Source organism: Macaca nemestrina, chromosome Y (assembly GCF_043159975.1).
Source record: "Macaca nemestrina isolate mMacNem1 chromosome Y, mMacNem.hap1, whole genome shotgun sequence".
NCBI classification, from domain to species: Eukaryota; Metazoa; Chordata; class Mammalia; order Primates; family Cercopithecidae; genus Macaca; species Macaca nemestrina.
Window position 1 is genome coordinate 2,145,212 of NC_092146.1, and position 20,475 is coordinate 2,165,686.

At 40.5% G+C, this 20,475-nt stretch overlaps 1 protein-coding gene across 24 annotated transcripts in view; it reads left to right on the top strand.

The window, feature by feature from the left end:
- Nucleotides 1–20,475, top strand: part of LOC105478064 (circumsporozoite protein-like) — a 70,181-nt gene that overhangs the window by 15,388 nt on the left and 34,318 nt on the right. For 10 of the 24 annotated variants that reach the window (XR_011618520.1, XR_011618521.1, XR_011618519.1 and 7 more), the window contains 2 exons: nucleotides 3,027–3,071; nucleotides 3,736–3,804. The exons of 4 other annotated variants lie outside the window; for them this stretch is intronic. Coding sequence is in view for 9 of the 20 variants with exons in the window: in XM_071089453.1 (XP_070945554.1) it covers nucleotides 3,027–3,071; nucleotides 3,736–3,804 (114 nt within the window). In the remaining 11 variants the exon portion in view is untranslated. 10 more of the 24 variants (XR_011618524.1, XR_011618522.1, XR_011618518.1 and 7 more) reach the window with 8 other exon arrangements.

Below are 20,475 nucleotides of genomic sequence, written 5' to 3' on the forward strand. Positions count from 1 at the left end.
GGGAAGTACACAGTTTTCTGAAATAGATATTTGACTTCATTTTATTTTTAGTTTGCTGATTTTACTTCCAAGATTGTATGGAACTTCTAAAACACTGAGCACAAGATTTTCATATGAACTTGGTATAGAGAAAATGGCCTGTGCATTCCCTGTAGAGAAACTTGGGTGTTTTCAATGTTTTTGCTCTTGAATATTTGTATCAGCTATTTTGACACATGAGAGCATTCTCAGGGTAATCTGACTAGCAACTGGTTTTTGAAGTGAATTGTTGTGAAACATTCAGGGTTTTAGTTTTGTTTTTGTTTTTAATTTTTAACACAGAATCATAAATAATGTGCCTGCGCTCTTGGCATTTTGATGGTTATTTGCACTTATATTTTATATATCAGTTTAAATGAAGCAAATGTTAAGTAATAAAGCCAGTCTTTTGTTCATGCTGCACTGTAACATTATTATTATTATTATTATTATTATTTGGGATGGAGTCTCGCTCTGTCACCCAGGTGGGAGTGCAGTGGCACGATCTCAGCTCACTGCAACCTCTGCCTCCTGGGTTCGAGCAATTCTCCTGCCTCAGCCTCCTGAGTAACTGGGATTACAGGCATGCACCACCATGCCCAGCTAATTTTTTTGTGTGTATTTGTAGTACAGGTGGGGTTTCACCACGCTGGCCAAGCTGGTCTCAAACTCCTGACCTCAGGTGATCTGCCCACCTCGGCCTCCCAGAATTCTGGGATTACAGGCATGAGCCACTGCACCCGGCCTATTTTATAGTTATTAATAGTCACTGAACATTTGCTCATGTCATTTTATCATTTATATCATATGACATTTACTGTCAATTATATACTCTTCTATATAGATATATAATACATTAATTTATTTAACTAATCCCTAATGTCTAAACTATTGTGTCTTCTGACTTTTTAGAGTTAGGAATTACAAGGCAAATTTGAGTCAACTTCATCTGCTTTTTTTTTTTTGAAGAGATTTCTGGTATTCAAATTGTCTAGATCAATGTAGATGAGTCCTTTTCTAGTTTTTGACCTGGTTCACCATTTGCCCCAGAATTGTCCCAGTTTATTTTGACGATGGTGTGTGCAGATGTCCCTATCGTCACACCATCTCTACTGGTTATCACCTACAAAACCTTTGTCAGATAGTGTAAGGATTGTATCAAACTTGTCTTAGTTTCACATCTCTAATTCTGAAATTAAAAAAAAAAATAGTGCATTCCAGTTAGCCATGGATACTTCTTTTGTGTATTGGATGTTATACCCTTTATTCTTAAATTATCATATGTACCTACTGATTTATAAGTCTTCTTCAGTTATTTATGGATATTAAAGATTATTAGCCACTCACTATGAAAATGTTTTTGCTATGTATTTTTGCCTTTTAATATTTTTCACAGGAATGTTTCACAAGCAAGACCTATTTTTTTTAATGGTGTCTTAAGTTTGTGTTGGTTTTCTGGTTTTTAAATTTTTTTTGATGGAGAATAATTTTGCCATCGTGTCTCCCACTTGGGAAAAGTAAAACCGTCTTTTTAATTTCATTTGCATTGTCTTCAAACATAAGTTGATCAAAGAAGTTGGGAAACATTTTCAAAGTTGAGCTTTTTCCTTGAGATTTGATGCATCTGTTTTTCCTGATGATTTCTGTCAATGGATTTCTCAATTGTTTTTTGTTTCTCTGAATGTATTTCTATGTCCACTATTTTTCTGTTTGTTTCTATAATATACAAAGGATTTTGTATATTTTTCTTTACGATCCACAAATTGCTTGCAAATTATTTTTTTTAATTTCCTCTTTTTTATATTTGTACATTTTGTTTACAGTTTATTTGTAATTTGGTTGTACTGTCTTTGCTAGATAAACCCAGGACAGCTTTTCATATGTAGAATTGTAAGTGTAGTAAACAGCTTTTATTTCAGACTTTAGGGCAAAAACCCAAGGAGATTCACCTTTAAATAAAATAAATCACTTCAAAAAGCCTCTTTCTACTCTAGTATACTTTTTTTCCTAAACATATAATAATATAGTTTCTCATACCATGAAATATATTATTTATATGCAATATGTTTGACTACTTATTTGATTTTTATTGATTACTCATGTACTGTTACATGGTTTTGGAAAAATGTTGGATTTGATGTAGCTCCTCATGTTTCTTTTATTTACATTTCCTTGTTATCCCCTTTCAGTATAAAAATTTCCCCAACCTGGCTGGGCACAGTGGCTCACCCTTGTAATCCCAGCACTTTGGGAGGCTGAGGCGGGTGGATCACAAGGTCAGGAGTTCGAGATCAGCTTGGCCAATATGGTGAAACCCCATCTCTACTAAAAATACAAAAATTAGCTGGGTGTGGTGGTGGGCACCTGTAGTCCCAGCTACTCAGGAGACTGAGGCAGGAGAATCTCTTGAACCTGGGGGAGGAGGAGGTTGTAGTGAGCCGAGATCGCAACACTGCCCTCCAGCCTGGGGGACAGAGCAAGACTCCGTCTCAAAAAAAAAAAAAAAAATTCGCCAACTTTAGTTGGGATTTGAAAAGCTTAAAACTAGAAGGCAACCTCTGAAACCATGGTGAGTTTTCACGTCAGTTTGTCTGGCACATCTGGGTTGGTAGAGTCACGTTTTAGACACCCGCTAGCCCCTCTTAGGGCCTCCCTGGCGGACGGTGTTGGTTACCTGGGGGGAGATGATATTTGGACAGGAAATCAACAGGAGAGAACCATGTGCAGGTTAGAGTTGGAATTCCAACTCTGTCCAGGCAGCACAATTGGTTTATAAATTAGTTTATTTCTCTCTCTCTGGCTCTCGTCTTTTGCTGTTTTCATCAGAAGGGAGAGTGATGTGAAAATGATCAGGAATTCATTTTTCCTGTTGAGATTCTGGTTAGAGGGATTTCCAGAAAAGTATTTAGGAACGTCGGGCTATGGCGTTTTCTGCATCTGTTTACGAGATCATTTCTTCCTCATTTCTCTGAGAACTTTGGTGTTAACAGCCAGTTTCCCTTCTTTAGGGGATGACTTTGACTTAGCAGATTCCTTACATGACAGAGGAAACTGTGAGTAACTCCTTAAAGTCTCCTCTGTTGCCGACTTGCTTATTACCACCAAATTATTATCATTTCCAAAAAACATATCTCTTGTGAATGATCAATGAAACCTGTTTGCACAGTGGAAAATTAGGGTAGGTGTGTCGTCGTTTGTTTTTGATGTTGTTGGACTGTTTTTTCTTTCTTTTTTTTTTTTTTTTTTTTTTTACCAGTATGCATAGTTTTATTTTAAAATTCTTACAGTCTTTGGAATGATGTAAGGCAAATGTGACTCCCCTGGCCAGGTTAGGCTTCATGAGTGGGTGACTTGTTCGATCACCCAAGGACCCATGCTTACAAGGGCGCCATATTGGTTTATGAGTCTGTAGTTGTCATCTTGAAATTCTTAATACAGTTGAACAAGGGTTTCTGTATTTTCGTTTTACACAGTACCTTGCCAATTCTATAGCTGATCTGAAAAGCTGCCTGATAGGTTTTATTGAAAATACTTGAAGATAAGTACTGTAGCTGGAAGATGTTGGAAGGATATTGGCAGCAGACTGTATGGGTATCCCCACCATGACAAAGAACAAGGTCCAGTTTTTATCTGTTTAGTGAACGTCTGTATGCAAATTGATGTTTCATTTTCTTCACTGCAAGGCACTCATAATCGCAACTCTCATCTTACAAACAGATGAGCCAGCACCACCTGATGCACCCAAACCAAAGCCAAGTCCAAACCCCAAGCAGCCTGATTCCACTGGTAAGAGCCTGTAACCCTGTGGGTCATCTGTATGTTGTTTACAGGACACTGATGTCCATGTCAGCTGGGAGGAGATTTCACGTGAAACCTGTGCTCACTCTTCACTCCTTGTACAAGGAAATTCCAGTGTTGAAGTGGCGAAAAACCTAGTTTTCAACTATATGATTTTTATTTGGATTACATTTTTAGTGTCCTGATTTTACTTCTAAGATTTTAAGATATAAGTCATAAATCTTAAATAGGATCTTAAATTCTGAGATTTTTTGGATTCCACCTCTAAAAAGTTGAATGCCAGGTTTTAAACATAGACATGATATGAAGGAAGGGATCTTTGCATTCCCAGTGGAGAAGTGAGTGCTTTTTGAATAATTAGATAGTTACTGAATTTTTTTTTTTTGTTTACACGCTTGTTTAACTTGTAACACAGAAAAATATAGTGTCCAAATCCTGTTGACATTTTGATAGTTATGTGCTAGTAACGTTATTTTTGGCATATTCATATTTCTTAATGACTTTTTCATGTCATTTAAGTCTTTCTAACATGACTTTTACTGTCAATTTTATATTCTTATTTGTTTCACACATAATTATATACTTCAGTATTTAATTTCAAACATGTTATGTTTCTTCTAACATTTTAGAATTACGGATTTCAAAGCCAATTTGAATCAACTTTATGCACTTGTTTTTATTCCTTTGAATCAATTTCTAGAATGCAAATTGTTTAGATCAATGTGTACGAGTACTTCTATAGCTTTTGACCTGGTTCTGAAATTGCCCCAGAATTATATGAATTTATTTTGATGCCAGGGATATGTGCAGATGTCCCTTTCTTCCCACCGTCATTACTGCTGGTGATCACCTAGAAACCCTTTGTCGTGTACTATCACATGGAACATTAATCTTTGCCTAGTTTCAGTTCTTTACTTCTGTAATTAAAAAAAAAAAATAGTACATCAATTGGCCATATATACTACTTTTTTTTTTTGAGACAGAGTCTCGCTCTGTCGCCAGGCTGGAGTTCAGGGGCACCATCTTGGCTCACTGCAACCTTTGCCTCCCAGGTTCAAGCAGTTCTCCTGCCTCAGCCTCCCAAGTAGCTGGGACTACAGTAGGTGCACACCATCGTGCCCAGCTAATTTTTTTTTTTGTATTTAGTAGAGACGGGGTTTCACCAGGTTGCCCAGGCTGGTCTCCTGAGCTCAGGCAATCTACCCGCCTCGGCCTCCCAAAGTGCTAGGATTGCAGGCAAGAGCCACTGTGCCCAGCCTACTTCTTCTTTTAGGTATTTGTTACTTTGCCTTTATTCTTATCTCCCGATATGTCCCTACTGTTTTATAAGTGTTCTTCATTTTTTTATAGACATTAAATATTGCCAGCCATTTACTATGAAAATGCTTTTTCATCTTATTTTTGCCATTAGATAGTTTAACAGTATTTTTTTGACAGGCAAGTCTTCAAATTTTTATTCATGGTGTCTTATATTTGAGCGTTCTGATTTTGGTGACTTTTTTTTTTTTGAGACAGAATCTTGCTCTGTCGCCCAGGCTGGAATGCAGTGGCATGATCTCGACTCATTGCAACCTCTGCCTCCTGGGTTCAAGCAATTCTCCTGCCTCAGCTTCCCGAGCAGCTGGTACTACGGGTGCCCACCACCACACCCAGCTAATTTTTGTATTTTTAATGGAGACAGGATTTCACCATATTGGCCAGGCTGGTCTCGAACTCCTGACCTCATGATCTACCTGTCTCAGCCTCCCAAAGTGCTGGGATTACAGGCGTGAGCCACCACGCCCGGTTGACATTTTTTCCTTTGAACCTCAGAACCATTTTGTCATTGCTCCCTTCCCTTTTGGGAAAAATAAAACCTTTTTTTTTTTTTTGAATTGTTTACAAGTAAGAGTTGACTTGTAGAGTGCCGACATGCCTGCAAAATTGAGATTTTTCTTGATATTCGACGTACCTCTTTCCCCGATGATTTCTTTTAATGCAGTTCTAATTTTTTTCTTTTTTTTTTTTTTTGTTTCTCTGGATATATTTTTATGCCCACTATCTTTCTGTTTATTGTTGTAACATAGAAAGGATTTAATATATTTTTCCTTACTGTATCCTGAGCTATGATCCCTTATTAAATTTCTATTTTTTTCTCATTTCTTACCTTTCTAAGAAGACAATCATATTATTTGCACATGATTTTAAAATATTTTTCAATTTTCTGTGTTTATATGTTCTCTTCACATTTTATTTGTATTTTTGTTGTATTACCTTTGATAGTAAACCCAGGACAGGTTTAAATATGAGTGAAGAGAGCAGATATTTTAAATTCCTGACTTTAAAGTGAAAACCCAAAGATATTAACCTTTAAATAAAGTAAATTGCCTTTTAAAAAATGTACTCATTTCAGGAAGGGTCTCTCTATTCTGGTGTACTTTTTTCCCAAAATATATAATATTGGTTTTCATACCATGAGGTTTCTTACTTCTTTATATATATTTGTATAATCATCTGGTTTTTATTGATTACTCGTCAAAACCATGTAAGTTATTGATTACTCATTGAAACTATTATGTAAGTGTATTCTTACATGGTTTTGGAAAAATGTTGGATTTGATGTAGCCCTTCATGTTTCTTTTATTTAAGCCTCCTTATTATCACCTTTCAGTATAAAATTGTCTCCAACCTTAGTCGGGATTTGAAAAGCTTAACACTAGAAGGCAACCTCTGAAACCACGGTGAATTTTCACGTCAGTTTGTCCAGCACGTCTGGGTTGATAGAGCCATTTTTTAAACACCCTGTCGCCCAAATCTGATCACAATCATGTGTCCCCATCTCTTAGGGCCTCTGTGGTGGAGGGTGTTGGTTACCTGGAGGGAGATGATGATGGGATGGGAAATCAACAGGAGGGAATCATGTGTTGGCAGGGTTGGAGTTCCAACTTCCTCCAGCCAGCGCAGTTCATTTATAAATTACTTTGTTTCTCTCTCTCCCTCTCTTTCCACCCCCGACTCTTGCTCTCATCTTTTACTCTTTGCATCTGAGAGAAGAGTGATGTGAAAATGATCAGGAATTTGCTTTTTCTTATAAGGTCCTGGTCACAATGATACTTAGACTTAGAAAACACTTAGAAACACAGGCCTGTGGTGTTTTCTCCTTCTGCTTCCAGGTCATTTCTTCCTCATTTCTCTCAGAACTTTGGTGGTAACAGCCTGTTTCTCTGGTTTAGGGGATAACTTTGATTTCATAGATGTTTCTTCGTGGTGAACGAAACACTGAGTAACTCTTTAAAGTCTCCTCTATTGCCGAATTGCTTATAGTTTATTTGTATTTTTGGAGTGCTGTAGGAAGAGCAGTGATGAAGGTTTGAGGCTTCTAGATGCTTCCATATTAGTTGCCTGAGGCTTAGGCAGGGGACATGTGGACCCCTGGGGGGATGCGACAGTTGAGATGACAGCTGAGGAATGAGGATGACTTATATCCCAAGGAGTGGGCCAAAGGGAGTTTTGTGTAGCAAGTGTGGCATGTGCAAAGGGCCTGTGGTCAATGGAACTGAGGCTGCCTGTGGGGCTCAGTGAGGGGGAAAAGAAGAAGTGAGGTATGGCATGGGATGGAGGGGAGCAGAGTGAGGCCACAGTCAGTGCCCAGTCTTCAAAATGTCCCTTTGAGTGTCCCCAGGGCCCATCCTTGTTTTCAGTGCTTATTACTCTTGCTCCCCTCTGCTTGCTCCCAGAGAGCTCTCTCCTGCCTTCCAGCTCTGCATCTCTCAGATCCTGGCTCTGATCCCACGCTGCTGTTGCTTACACTCATGTACCCATTTGTAATGTCATCATTCCCTTCAGCAGCTAAGTGCAAAATTCACTTCCCATTAGAAAAGCAGTCTATACTAATAACAGCCAACTGGGAGACCCTAAAGAGTGCAGTTAAAGAAAAAAAAAATTCAAATTTTCCCTCGAAAAGAAACCAGTGATATCACTTGGGTCCACCTCTCTGAGGTTCAAAAGCCTCTCATTAGTGTTAGTTGCTTTTAGGCCTGTTCTTACTGCATTAGCAAGGTGTATCTTTCTCTTCATATGCAGACAGTGCCCTTTCCTGGTGGGAGGCTCTCAGTCTCTGTCTACAAATCCAAGACCTGAGAGGTAGAGGGGTCCCCAACTGTCTGTCTTCTGCCAAAGTGGTGCCCTTGGGAATCACCAACTTCCTATGCCCACCTGTTCCAGCTACTTGGTTCACTTTGACCCAGCTCCTCCGAGGTGACACCCTTCCTCATCAGGCTCCCAGATTCCATCAGGTGTTCAAACCCCATGTGACAGGTGAAATACTGGTCCCCAGAGATGCCCACATTCTAACCCCTTGATCGTGTAAATGGGTGACCTTATGCAACACATGGGACTTTGCAGGTGGGATTTCATTAAGGATCTTGACATGGGAAGATTATTTAGGATGAGCTGTGTAATTGCAATGGAATCACAGGTTCCTTATAAGAGTGAGGCCTGTATCAGAGGATGAAGGAGGTGTTCATATGTGGAAAGAGACAGAAAGAAAAGTGGAGAGAACCACTGAAAAAAAGTAATTGAAAGACTTTGGCACCCAGGTTACCATGGCTGCCCCCAGCCCTTCAAATTCTCCTAAAGCCTCAAATCATCTTTGCCTGGAAGATGCACCAGCCCACTGGATAGCTGAGATGCAGCTGTTGGAGGGTGGATCTAGCCTGTGAGGCCCCAGTAACCTGGATCCAATACATGACGATAAGGATTGAATGAGTGGTCATTTATTGATGAGTGATTGCTGGTTTTCTTGGCTACCTGGGCCCTGGGTCACAGGGATGGGAGGGCTGAGATGAACCTGGAAAAAAGGCTTTTCAGCACAGAGTCCCAGAGATTTTGAGTATGTGGATAGAAAAAAGCCGTTGTTCCTACACATTCAGTGTCAGAAGTGAAGGATGAGAATGGTGTGCATGTCAAAGGAAAAACAGCTTTTTCCCCCTGTACGTGAGGTCACAGCAAATTTGCAAGATTCAGTGCACGGTGAAAGAAGCAGGCAGCCCCTGACATCCAGGGGCTGGCCTGGCTCCCACTGCCTGGCTTCGGGTTTCCTGTTGGTCATAAGGAATGTCACAGACAGGACATTTTAAAGTCAATAAGAAATGTCAGACAAGCACTGTGACTACAGTGAAGTCAGGAGACCTTGGGTTGTGCTTTGGCTGGTTCTTGATTTATTTCAGCTCAAGGCAATCAGTATGCCAAGGTGGCATATTTTGGGGTGTCACGTAATCTCTTACATTTGTATTTAGGGTGGGATGTCCTGTACCCCATCATCTGGAAGGTTGTAGCACTTCCTGCTTTCTAGAGATGGTAAATGAACTCCCTGGGTCACTGGGAAGGTTGTAGTACTTCCTGTTTCCCAGAGATGGTAAATAAACTTCCTGGATCACTGGGGATGTTGTAGCACTTCCTGCTTCCTGGAGATGGTAAATAAACTTCCGGGGTCACTAGGGAAGTTTGTAGTACGTCCGCTACCTGGGGATGGTAAGAGAACTTCCTGGGTCACTGAGGAGGTTGTAGCACTTCCTGCTTTCTAGAGATGGTAAATGAACTTCCTGGGTCATTGAAAGGTTGCAGCACTTTCTAATTTATAGGGACACTGTAACACTTCCTGGTTTATCTGGAGATTGTAATGCTTTGTGATTCGTAGGGACACTGCAACACTTTCTGGCTCACATTGTTGCATTTCCTGGTTCAAATGGGTAATAGTAGCACTTCCTGGTTCACGGGGACATTGTGACACTTCCTGGTTCATAGGGATAAATGTAGCACTTCCTAGTTCACAGGGATATTGCAACACTTTTTGGTTCATACAGATAATTGTCACACTTCCTGATTCACAGGGATCTTGCAACACTTCCTGGTTCATAGGGATAATTGTAGCACTTCCTGTTTCATAGGGACATTGTAGTACTTCATAAAGATAATTGTAGTACTTCTTGGTTCATATAGATAATAGTAGCACTTCCTGGGTCACAGGGACATTGCAATACTTTCGATTCACAGGGACATTGCAATACTTACTGGTTAATTTGGATAATTGTAGAACTTCCTGGTTTGCAGGGACGTTGTAACATTTCAAGGTTTGTACGGATAGTTGTAGCACTTCCTGGTTCATAGGGACATTGTAACACGTCCTGGTTCATACAGATAATTGTAGCACTTCCTGGTTTGCAGGGACACTGCAATACTTCCTGGTTCATAGGGATAATTGTAGCACTTCTTAGTTTGTAGGGACACTGTAACACTTCCTGGGTCATGGTGACACTGCAACACTTTCTGGTTCATATGGATAATTGTAGAACTTCCTGGTTCATGAAGACATTTGCAGCCCTCTGGTTCATAGGAATAATTGTAGCATTTCCTGGTTCGTAGGGACATTGCCACACTTCCTGGTTCATCTGGATAATTGTAGCACTTCCTGGATCATAGGGAAATTGTGACACTTTCGGCTTCATAGTGGCATTGCCACTCTTCCTGATTCATATGGATAATTGTATCACCTCCTGGTTCATAGGGACATTGCCACACTTCCTGGTTCATCTGAGTAATTGTAGGACTTCCTGGTTCATAGGGAAATAGTGAAACTTCCTGCTTCATAGTGACATTGACACACTTCATGATTCATATGGATGATTGTATTGCTTCCTGGTTCATAGGGACATTGCCACACTTCCTGGTTCATCTGGATAATTGTAGCATACTTCCTTGTTCATAGGGACATTGTGATACTTTCTGGATCATAGCGACACTGCCACACTTCTTGGTTCATATGGATAATAGTAGCACTTTCTGGTTCACAGGGACATTGCAACACTTTCTGGTTCATTTGGATAATCATAGACCTTCCTGGTTAGTAGGGACATTGTAACAGTTTCTGGTTCATATGTCTAATTGCAGCACTTCCTGGTTTATGGAGACCCTGTAAAATTTCAAGGTTAATACAGATAGCTGTGGCACTTCCTGGTTCATAGGGACATTATAACACTTCCTGGTTCATATGGATAATTGTAGCACTTCCTGGTTCATAGGGAAATTGTGACACTTTCTGGTTCATAGTGACATTGCCACACCTCCTGATTCATATGGATAATTGTATCACTTCCTGGTTCATAGGGAGATAGCCACATTTCCTGGTTCATCTGGATAATTGTAGCACTTCCTGGTTCATAGGGACATTGTGATACTTTCTGGTTCATAGTGACACTGCCACACTTCCTGGTTCATATGGATAACTGTAGCACTTCCTGGTTCATATGGATAATAGCACTTTCTGGTTCCTTTGAATAATTGTAGAACTTCCTGGTTTGCAGGGACATTGTCACACTTTCTGGTTCATATGGGTAAATGTAGCACTTCCTGGTTTATAGGGACACTGTAACATTTCCTGGTTCATACAGATAATTGTAGCACTTCCTGGTTCATAAAGACATTTGCAACCCTCTGGTTCATAGGAATAATTAGCACTTCCTGGTTCACAGGAATATTGCTACACTTCCTGGTTCATCTGGATAATTGTAGCACTTCCTGGTTCATAGGGAAAGCGTGACACTTTCTGGTTCATAGTGACATTGCCACACTTCCTGATTCATGTTGATAATTGTATCACTTACTGGTTCATAGGAACACTGCCACACTTCCTGGTACATCCGGATAGTTGTAGCACTTCCTGGTTCACAGGGACATTGCTACACTTCCTGGTTCATCTGGATAATTGTAGCACTTCCTGGTTCATAGGGCAAGTGTGACACTTTCTGGTTCATAGTGACATTGCTGCACTTCCTGATTCATGTGGATAATTGTAACACTTCCTGGTTCATAGGGAAAGTGTGACACTTCCTGGTTCATAGGGACATTGTAACATTTCAAGGTTCATATGGATAATTTTAGCACTTCTTGGTTCATAGGGACATTATAACACTTCCTGGTTCATCCGGATATTTGTAGCACTTCCTGGTTCATAGGGACATTGTAACACTTCCTGGTTCATACAGATAATTGTAGTACTTCCTGGTTTGCAGGGACATTGTGACGCTTCCTGGTTCATAGTGACACTACAACACTTTCTGGTTCATGTGGATAATTATAGAACTTCCTGGTTCATAAAGACATTTGCAACCCTCTGGTTCATAGGAATAATTGTAGCACGTCCTGGTTCATAGGGACATTGCCACACTTGCTGGTTCATACGGATAATTGTAGTACTTCCTGGTTTGCAGGGACATTGTGATGCTTCCTGGGTCATAGTGACACTACAACACTTTCTGGTTCATATGGATAATTGTAGAACTTCCTGCTTCATAAAGACATTTGCAACCCTCTGGTTCATAGGAATAACTGTAGCACTTCCTGGTTCATAGGGACATTGCCACACTTCCTGGTTCATCCGGATAATTGTAGCACTTCCTGGTTCATAGGGAAAGTGTGACATTTTCTGGTTCATAATGACATTGCCATACTTCCTGATTCATATGGATAATTGTATCACTTTCTGGTTCATAGTGACATCGCCACACTTCCTGATTCATATGGATAATTGTATCACTTACTGGTTCATAGTGACATTGCCACACTTCCTGGTTCATCTGGATAGTTGCCACACTTCCTGGTTCATCCGGATAGTTGTAGCACTTCCTGGTTCATAGGGACATTGTAACACTTCATGGTTCATACGGATAATTGTAGTACTTCATAGTTTGCAGGGACATTGTGATGCTTCCTGGGTCATAGTGACACTGTAACACTTTCTGGTTCATATGGATAATTGTAGAACTTCCTGGTTTATAAAGACATTTGCAACCCTCTGGTCCATAGGAATAATTGTAGCACTTCCTGGTTCATAGGGACATTGCCACACTTCCTGATTCATATGGATAATTGTATCACTTACTGGTTCATAGGGACATTGCCACACTTCCTGGTTCATCCAGATAGTTCTAGCACTTCCTGGTTCATAAGGATATTGCAACACTTTCTGGTTTATATGGATAATTGTAGCACTTCCTGGTTCATATGGATAATAGTAGCACTTCCTGGTTCACAGGGACATTGCAACACTTCCTGGTTCATTCGGATAATTGTAGAACTTCCTGGTTTGTAGGGGCATTGTAACACTTTCTGGTTCATATGTCTAATTGCAGCACTTCCTGGTTTATGGAGACGCTGTAACATTTCGAGGTTAATACAGATAGTTGTGGCATTTCCTGGTTCATACGGATAATTGTACTTCCTGGTTTGCAGGGACATTGTGACACTTCCTGGGTCATAGTGACACTGCAGCACATTCTGGTTCATATGGATAACTGTAGAACTTCCTGGTTCATAAAGACATTTGCAACTCTCTGGTTCATACGAATAATTATAGCACTTCCTGGTTCATAGGGACATTGCCACACTTCCTTGTTCATCCAGGTAACTGTAGCATTTCCTGGTTCATAAGGATAGTTGCAACATTCCCTGGTTCATCACCACCATCCTGCCATCTGCTCTAGCCCTATGCAGCCACTCACAAATCTACTTCGTATCCATGGATTTGCCTATCAGGGGCATTTCAAACAAATGGCATCCCATGTGGTTTTGTGCCTGGCTTCTTTCACTCAGCATAATATTTTTGAGGTCCATTGATTCTGTACCATGCATCAGAATTTCATTCTTTTTGATGGCCGAATGACATTCCATTATATGGGTAGACCACATTTTGTTTACCCACACACCTGTTGATGGGCATTGGGTTCTTTCCACTGTGTGACTACCATGAATAATGCTTAGCACTTAGCATACAGTTAGGACTTCTATGTACGTACTTGTCTGAGTACTTGTCTTCAATTTTTTGGGTAAATACCCGGGAGGGGAATGGCTGGGTCATATGATAACTCTATGTTTAACCATTGAAGGATCCGCCAGGCTGCTTTTCAAAGCACCTGCACCATTGCACCATCCCACAAACAATGTAAGAGTACTCCAGTTTCTGCACATCCGAGCCAACACTTGTCATTGTCTGTCTTTGTCATTAGAGCCATCCTAGTGTGTATGATGAGCTGTCTCATTGTGGTTTTGATTTGCATTTCCCTGATGACCACATAGGTCGGCTTTCAAGTTTTCTTGTTCTTTCTTCTCTGTCAAGTAGGTGAGTAATACATAAATAAATATTTCTTACTCAGCGTTTTGATGTGTTTTATTCATAGCCTTATTAATGCTTGACCTCATTTGCTTGTCTCTCAGATATGCTTCTCTAAATGTCAGTTTCAAGAAGGAACTGTGTTTTGTTCAACTCCAAAATCCCCAGATCTATCTAGGACACTGCCTGAAACACAGAAGGGGTTAAAAAAATATGGATGAAATATAATAGCAAATGCATGTTCTATTTCAAAATATCAACAGTTATTCCATTTGCAGAACAATAAAAAATTCAATGTGAAGACTAAGACACTGTTGTTTATGTGTGTATGCTTGTATATGTATATGTACATACATATATATGTGTGTATACCTCCATGTATGTATAGGTATATATAGGTATATACACATATACAAGCATACCCACATTGTGTGTGTATATATATATATGTATACACACACACACACATACACACACATATATTTACACATATCTTTATAAAACACAGACCTAGGATATTTTCCCTAGAATCAGGTCCAAGCCAGAGAGTTGAAAATGTTGGATTTCTAATTTTTTGTTAAAATAAAACTAAGAACATTTCATTATTTTCATCATGATTTATTTTGCTGACTTGTGGAACATATGCAGGCTTGTTACGTGGGTGTGATGCTGAGATTTGGGGTATGATCGATCTCATCACCCAGGTAGTGAGCGGAGCGCCCAATAGGTAGTTCTTCAGTTCTTACCCCTGTCCCTCCCTCCACACTCTAGAAGCCCCCAGTGTCTGTTCCTATCTTTGTGTCCATGAGTACCCAATGTGTAGATCCACTTATACATGAGAACGTGCAATATTTGGTTTTCTGTTTCTGGATTAGTTTGATTACAATAAGAACCTCCAGCTCCATCCGTGTTGCTGCAAAGGACGTGGTTTTGTTCTTTTCTGTGGCTGTGTAGTATCCCATGGCGTCTAGGTACCACATTTTCTTTATCCAGTCCACCATTCATGGGCATTTAGATTGATTCCATGTCTTTGCTATTGGAAATAGTGCTGTGGTCAACATATGTGTGCAGGAGTCTCTTTGGCAGGATAATTTATTTTCTTTTTTTTTTTTTTTTTTTTTTTTTGAGACGGAGTCTCGCTCTGCCGCCCAGGCTGGAGTGCAGTGGCCGGGTCTCAGCTCACTGCAAGCTCCGCCTCCGCCTCCCGGGTTCATGCCATTCTCCTGCCTCATTCTCCCGAGTAGCTGGGACTACAGGCGCCCGCCACCTCGCCCGGCTAGTTTTTTGTATTTTTTAGTAGAGACGGGGTTTCACCGTGTCAGCCAGGGTGGTCTCGATCTCCTGACCTCGTGATCCGCCCGTCTCGGCCTCCCAAAGTGCTGGGATTACAGGCTTGAGCCACTTTACGTATGTATGGAGGAATGGGATTGCTGAACTAAATGGTAGTAGTTCTCTTTTTAGTTCTTTGAGAAATCAGGGAGGTATGTTTTGGAATGAACTTCGTATAGCTTTTTACTTTCTCCCTTTTAAAATGCTTCCAGAAGGCTGTCCCTTATTTGGTGCACAGAAACTGGCTGAAAAATAAACGTGACCAGCTGGGAGCGGTGGCTCACGCCTGTAATCCCAGCACTTTGGGAGGCTGAGGCGTATGGATCACCTGAGGTCAGGAGATAAAGACCATCCAGGCCAACATGGTGAAACCCCGTCTCTACTAAAAATACAAAAAAATAGCTGGGCATGGTGGCAGGCGCCTGTAATCCCAGCTACTTGGGAGGCAGAGGCAGGAGAATTGCTTGAACTTGGGAGCCAGAGGTTGCAGTGAGCCAAGATGGCTCCACTGCACTGCAGCCTGGGTGACAGGGCGAGACTCCATCTCAAAAACAAACAAACAAAAAATTAACCAGGCATGGTGGCACACGCCTATAGTCCCAGCTACTCAGGAGGCTGAGGCAGCAGAATCACTTGAGCCCAGGAGGCAGAGGTTGCAGTGAGCCTAGATCGAACCATTGCACTCCAGCCTGGGCGACAGAGCAAGACTCCATCTCAAAAAAAAAAAATAATAATAATAATAATAAATATAAATAAAATTAAAATAAAATAAATAAAAAAAAATAATAATAAAAGTGACCTGCAGCCACCTCTCCAAGGGGCCTGGATACCAATGGAAGGAAGTGGAAAGGAGGAGATGAAAAATGTACACCTTGAAAGCTGGAAGTGTTCTAATATTACCAATGCTGTGTCGTCAGACACATCGATAGTGACTCTAATACCTCCTGACGTCCTTATGTGATGAATACGTAGATGGTAACAAATTATCCTCCGCTTTTTTCCAGCTCATTGAAGCATTTTACGGAGGAACACTTCTGCACTGATAACAGCTTTAAATATTTAATTAGTGCTTTGAAGAAACAGAAGAGTCTGTGACGCAGAAGGGAAATGAAAAGGAAAGCTTAGTCTCCATTTAGTTATGTTTCTCATAAATATTTTCCCAGGGGCAAAGATGTTCTCTTTAATATTAAAAATACAAATAAACACTTGACTTCTCATTAGCCCAAGAACATATTGTGGAGATTTTCATTATTCTCAAAAGGCACACTTTCAAGACACACGGAACAGAGATGGAGCATTGCCTTAGCTTGCTTCTGGCTAGCATGTCTGGCTATTGACCAGATTTTATTTTTAAATGACTAAAATAATAACTAAATGGTGAAATTCATTTTCAGCATTGGCTTGCGGGCACAGGAGGGTTTTGGCTGGGCCAGTCATCCCTACCAGTGAAGAAAGCAAGGAAATAGGTCATTTCACTCAGGGACAGCTTGAAAACAGAAATTTCATGGAGCTTCGTCATTCCATCAGCCTAGAGTGGGATTTGGGCTGTCACCCTTCAAGGATGAAAAGGTGCAGAGGACATTGGGCTAGAGATGAGGCACTCGTTTAAATGATTGAAAAGTTTTGGCCAGGCGCGGTGACTCATGCCTGTAATCCCAGCACTTTGGGAGGCCAAGGCAGGTGGATCACCTGAGGCTAGGAGTTCAAGACCAGCCTGACCAACATGGAGAAACCCCATCTCTACTCAAAGTACAAAATTAGCTGGGCGTGGTGGCACATGCCTGTAATCCCAGCTACTCAGGAGGTTGAGGCAGGAGAATTGCTTGAGCCTGGGAGGCGGAGGTTGTGGTGAGCCGAGATTGTGCTGTTGCACTCCAGCCTGGGCCACAAGAGCAAAACTCCATCTCAAAAAAAAAAAAAAAAAAGTTTCCATCTGGCTGGACACAGTGGCTCATGCCTGCAGTCCCAGCACTTTGGGAGGCTAAGGCAGTTCAATCACTTGAGGTCAGGAGTTTGAGACCAGCCTGGCCAACATGGAGAAACCCCCATCTCGACTAAAAATGCAAAAATTAGCCAGGTGTGGTGGCGGAAGCCTGTAATGCCAGCTACTCTGTAGGCTGAGGCAGGAGGTTGCAGTGAGCTGAGATTACACCATTGCACCCAGCCTGGGTGACAGAGCAAGACTCCGTTTCAAAAAACAAAACAAAAAAAAGAGTTTCCGTCTAAGTGAGCTCTGTTGGTTCTCCCACCTCTGACTTTACGAGCTTTCTTCTTTCTTTCACCTGCACCTTGTTCTCTGAGTCACTTTGCATTTTAAGGCACAGCTGCAGCTCTCCCATCAGACTTGTTGGTCTTTTATGAAAGGATGAAAAAGTTCTTCCTCCTTTGGGTCTTTAACCGTTTCCTGGTGTAAGACAGCTTTTATGTTTGCTACCTGCTGGAATCAACCTGAAATTTCCTCCCAGAAAAATTGTGAATTTATCTTGTTCGAGTTACTCATGGTCAGTAAGTTAATAAAGATAGGTAGACAGACAGACAAATACATTGATACAGATAGATTCATGATAGGTAGATAGATGATTGATAGATAGATATTACATAGATACATAGATAGATACATATATTAGACCTGATATATACAGGGTGGGTGGATAGATAAATGAATAAATGGCTAGATACAAGATTGATTGATAGATGATTAGATAGAGATTAGATAGATACATAGATAGATACATAGATTGGACCTGATAGATATATAGATATATATACAGGGTGGGTGGATAGGTAAATGAATAAATGGCTAGATACATGATAGGCAGATAAAGCCAGTACATAAATAGATACGTAGACAGGGTAGGTAGATAGATAGATGAATACATGGATAGATAAATATACACAGAGACAGATCAATGATAGAAATGGATATATAGATATATGAATGATAGAAGATATTTTTAGAGAGAGATGATTGATTAATAGGCGATTGACAGATTAGAGGACAGATAAAAAGTGGGTAAAATGAAAATAAACTGTAAGCCAAAAGTCCATGTGGAATAGCGTGGGAAGCATTGAGAAGACAGTTTTTGGTGGTACCTGTTTAAAAATCGAAAACCTGAGCTAATTCCGTCCACAGTAAGATAGAGGAGGGCACTGGGAATTTATACCTCCCAGGAAAAAGAAATCATGGTAAACAGGCAAAGATCTTTCCAGATTACAGCTCTTGTGGGTAAAAGGTCCCCGAGATGCTCAGTTTGTGACAACCTGTTCTGAACTATTCAGTTCAAGGTTTCTGTTTTTTCTCCCAGGGGAGTTGCCTCGACTCTGATGTGTTTGCTTCGGTGCTCTATGTATTGTATTCATCCCACCCTTCAATTCATAAGCTCTGGAAATTGTTTATTTCACTGGGCAAACCATATGCCTCAGTCTGTCCTCTGATGGAGGCCCTTACATGCAAAATCCAATAGCAAAATTTCAATAGGTAAGATTTCAATCAGGACCCAAGAGGAGGCTGGCATCAGGCTCTCAGTCACCCATCTTCAGATTCAGGTTTCCGGATTCACTTTGCAACTCTTTGGGCGACCTCTGGACTCCTTGTTCCCAGGGTCCACATTTAGTTGCATCTTTACTGCATTGGTTTTATAAAAAAGAATAAAATTGGATGAAACAGGTACAGATACAGAGTATGGGGTCAACCTAAGTAAACACAAAGAGATGGTTTGGATCTGGTTCCCCACCAAATCTTAGGTTGAGTTGGAATCCCCAGTTTGGAGGTGGGGCCTGGTGGGAGGTGACTGCATTATGGGAGTGGTTTCCGTTGACTGGTTTACCACTGTTCCCCATGGTGCTGTTGTGGTGAGGGTGAGTTATCATCCAATCTGGTTGTTTAAAAGTGTGCAACAACTTCCCCACCCCCGTCCTGCTCCTGCTCTGGCCATGTAAAACGTGCCTGTTTCCCTTTTGCCTTCTGCCCTGATTTTAAGTTTCCTGAGGCCGCCCCAGCCACGCTTCCTGTACTACCTGTGGAACTGTGAGCCAATTAAACCTCTTTTTCTTTATAAATTACCCTGTCTCAGGTATGTCTTTATAGCAGTGTAAGGACTGACTAATATACTCTGTAATAGAAGAGATGTTTATTTGGGAGTATAGTAGTGCCATGAGAATAGATGTGCCATATTAAAATATGTACATATTCAGGGAGGTAAAGGGGAAAAAAGGATTTTAAAGGAAATAATGAAGAGGATTCCATAATTATTTTGAAATGATTATCCTTGGCTAAAAAGATCAATAACATGGTGACAGCAGTCTGAGTTTGGACAGCCAGTTGTTGAGCAGATGTCCTTGTGGAATTATTTTTTTTGCAAGGGTGAGATTTTTGCAGTCTCTTATGATAGTTTTTGTTATCAGGCATATAAGCATAAAAAGCATTAATATACACTAGAGGTACATTGAAGAGCTTATAAAATTGAAGTTTTTCTTCTTTGGTCAGACTATGACCAAAATATGTCTAAATATGAGTCTAAAATATGAGTCAGATATTTCCTTGGTTATCTTTGAGATTTATGTGGTCCCAGCTTTCTCCTGGATGGGTAGAAATTCCTGCAGCATATACAAAACTATCCTTCATGCCATACTTCTTCCTACCATTATACGATTAAAACTAACAAAAGAGAGTTTTATAAAATGTTCTTCCTCTTGCTCTCCTGTACCAATAGGAAGCACAATTGTGTGTTCTTGTGGTTATTCACAAAGGTTCTATTGCAGTAAGTTTTAAACCCTTGTGTGTACACAGTCACACACACATATATCACACATACACATGCATGCACACAGTTATACACATCTTACAAATACATACTGCACATGTATATGCAGATATAAACATACATACATGCACAAATATAGACATACACAGATACACATTCTTATGCACATGTATGCAGACATACACACGCAGATACACACATATACCTATGCACATAAACCATACACAGATATACACATATAAAACATACATACACAGGTATACATACAAACATATACACAGATATATGCCTACACACATATACACACATACACATGCATGCACACAGATATCCACAAGCCTGCGGATATACACATGTACACACAGATATGCATATGCATACATACCAAACATACATTCATACTTACACCTATACACACACATA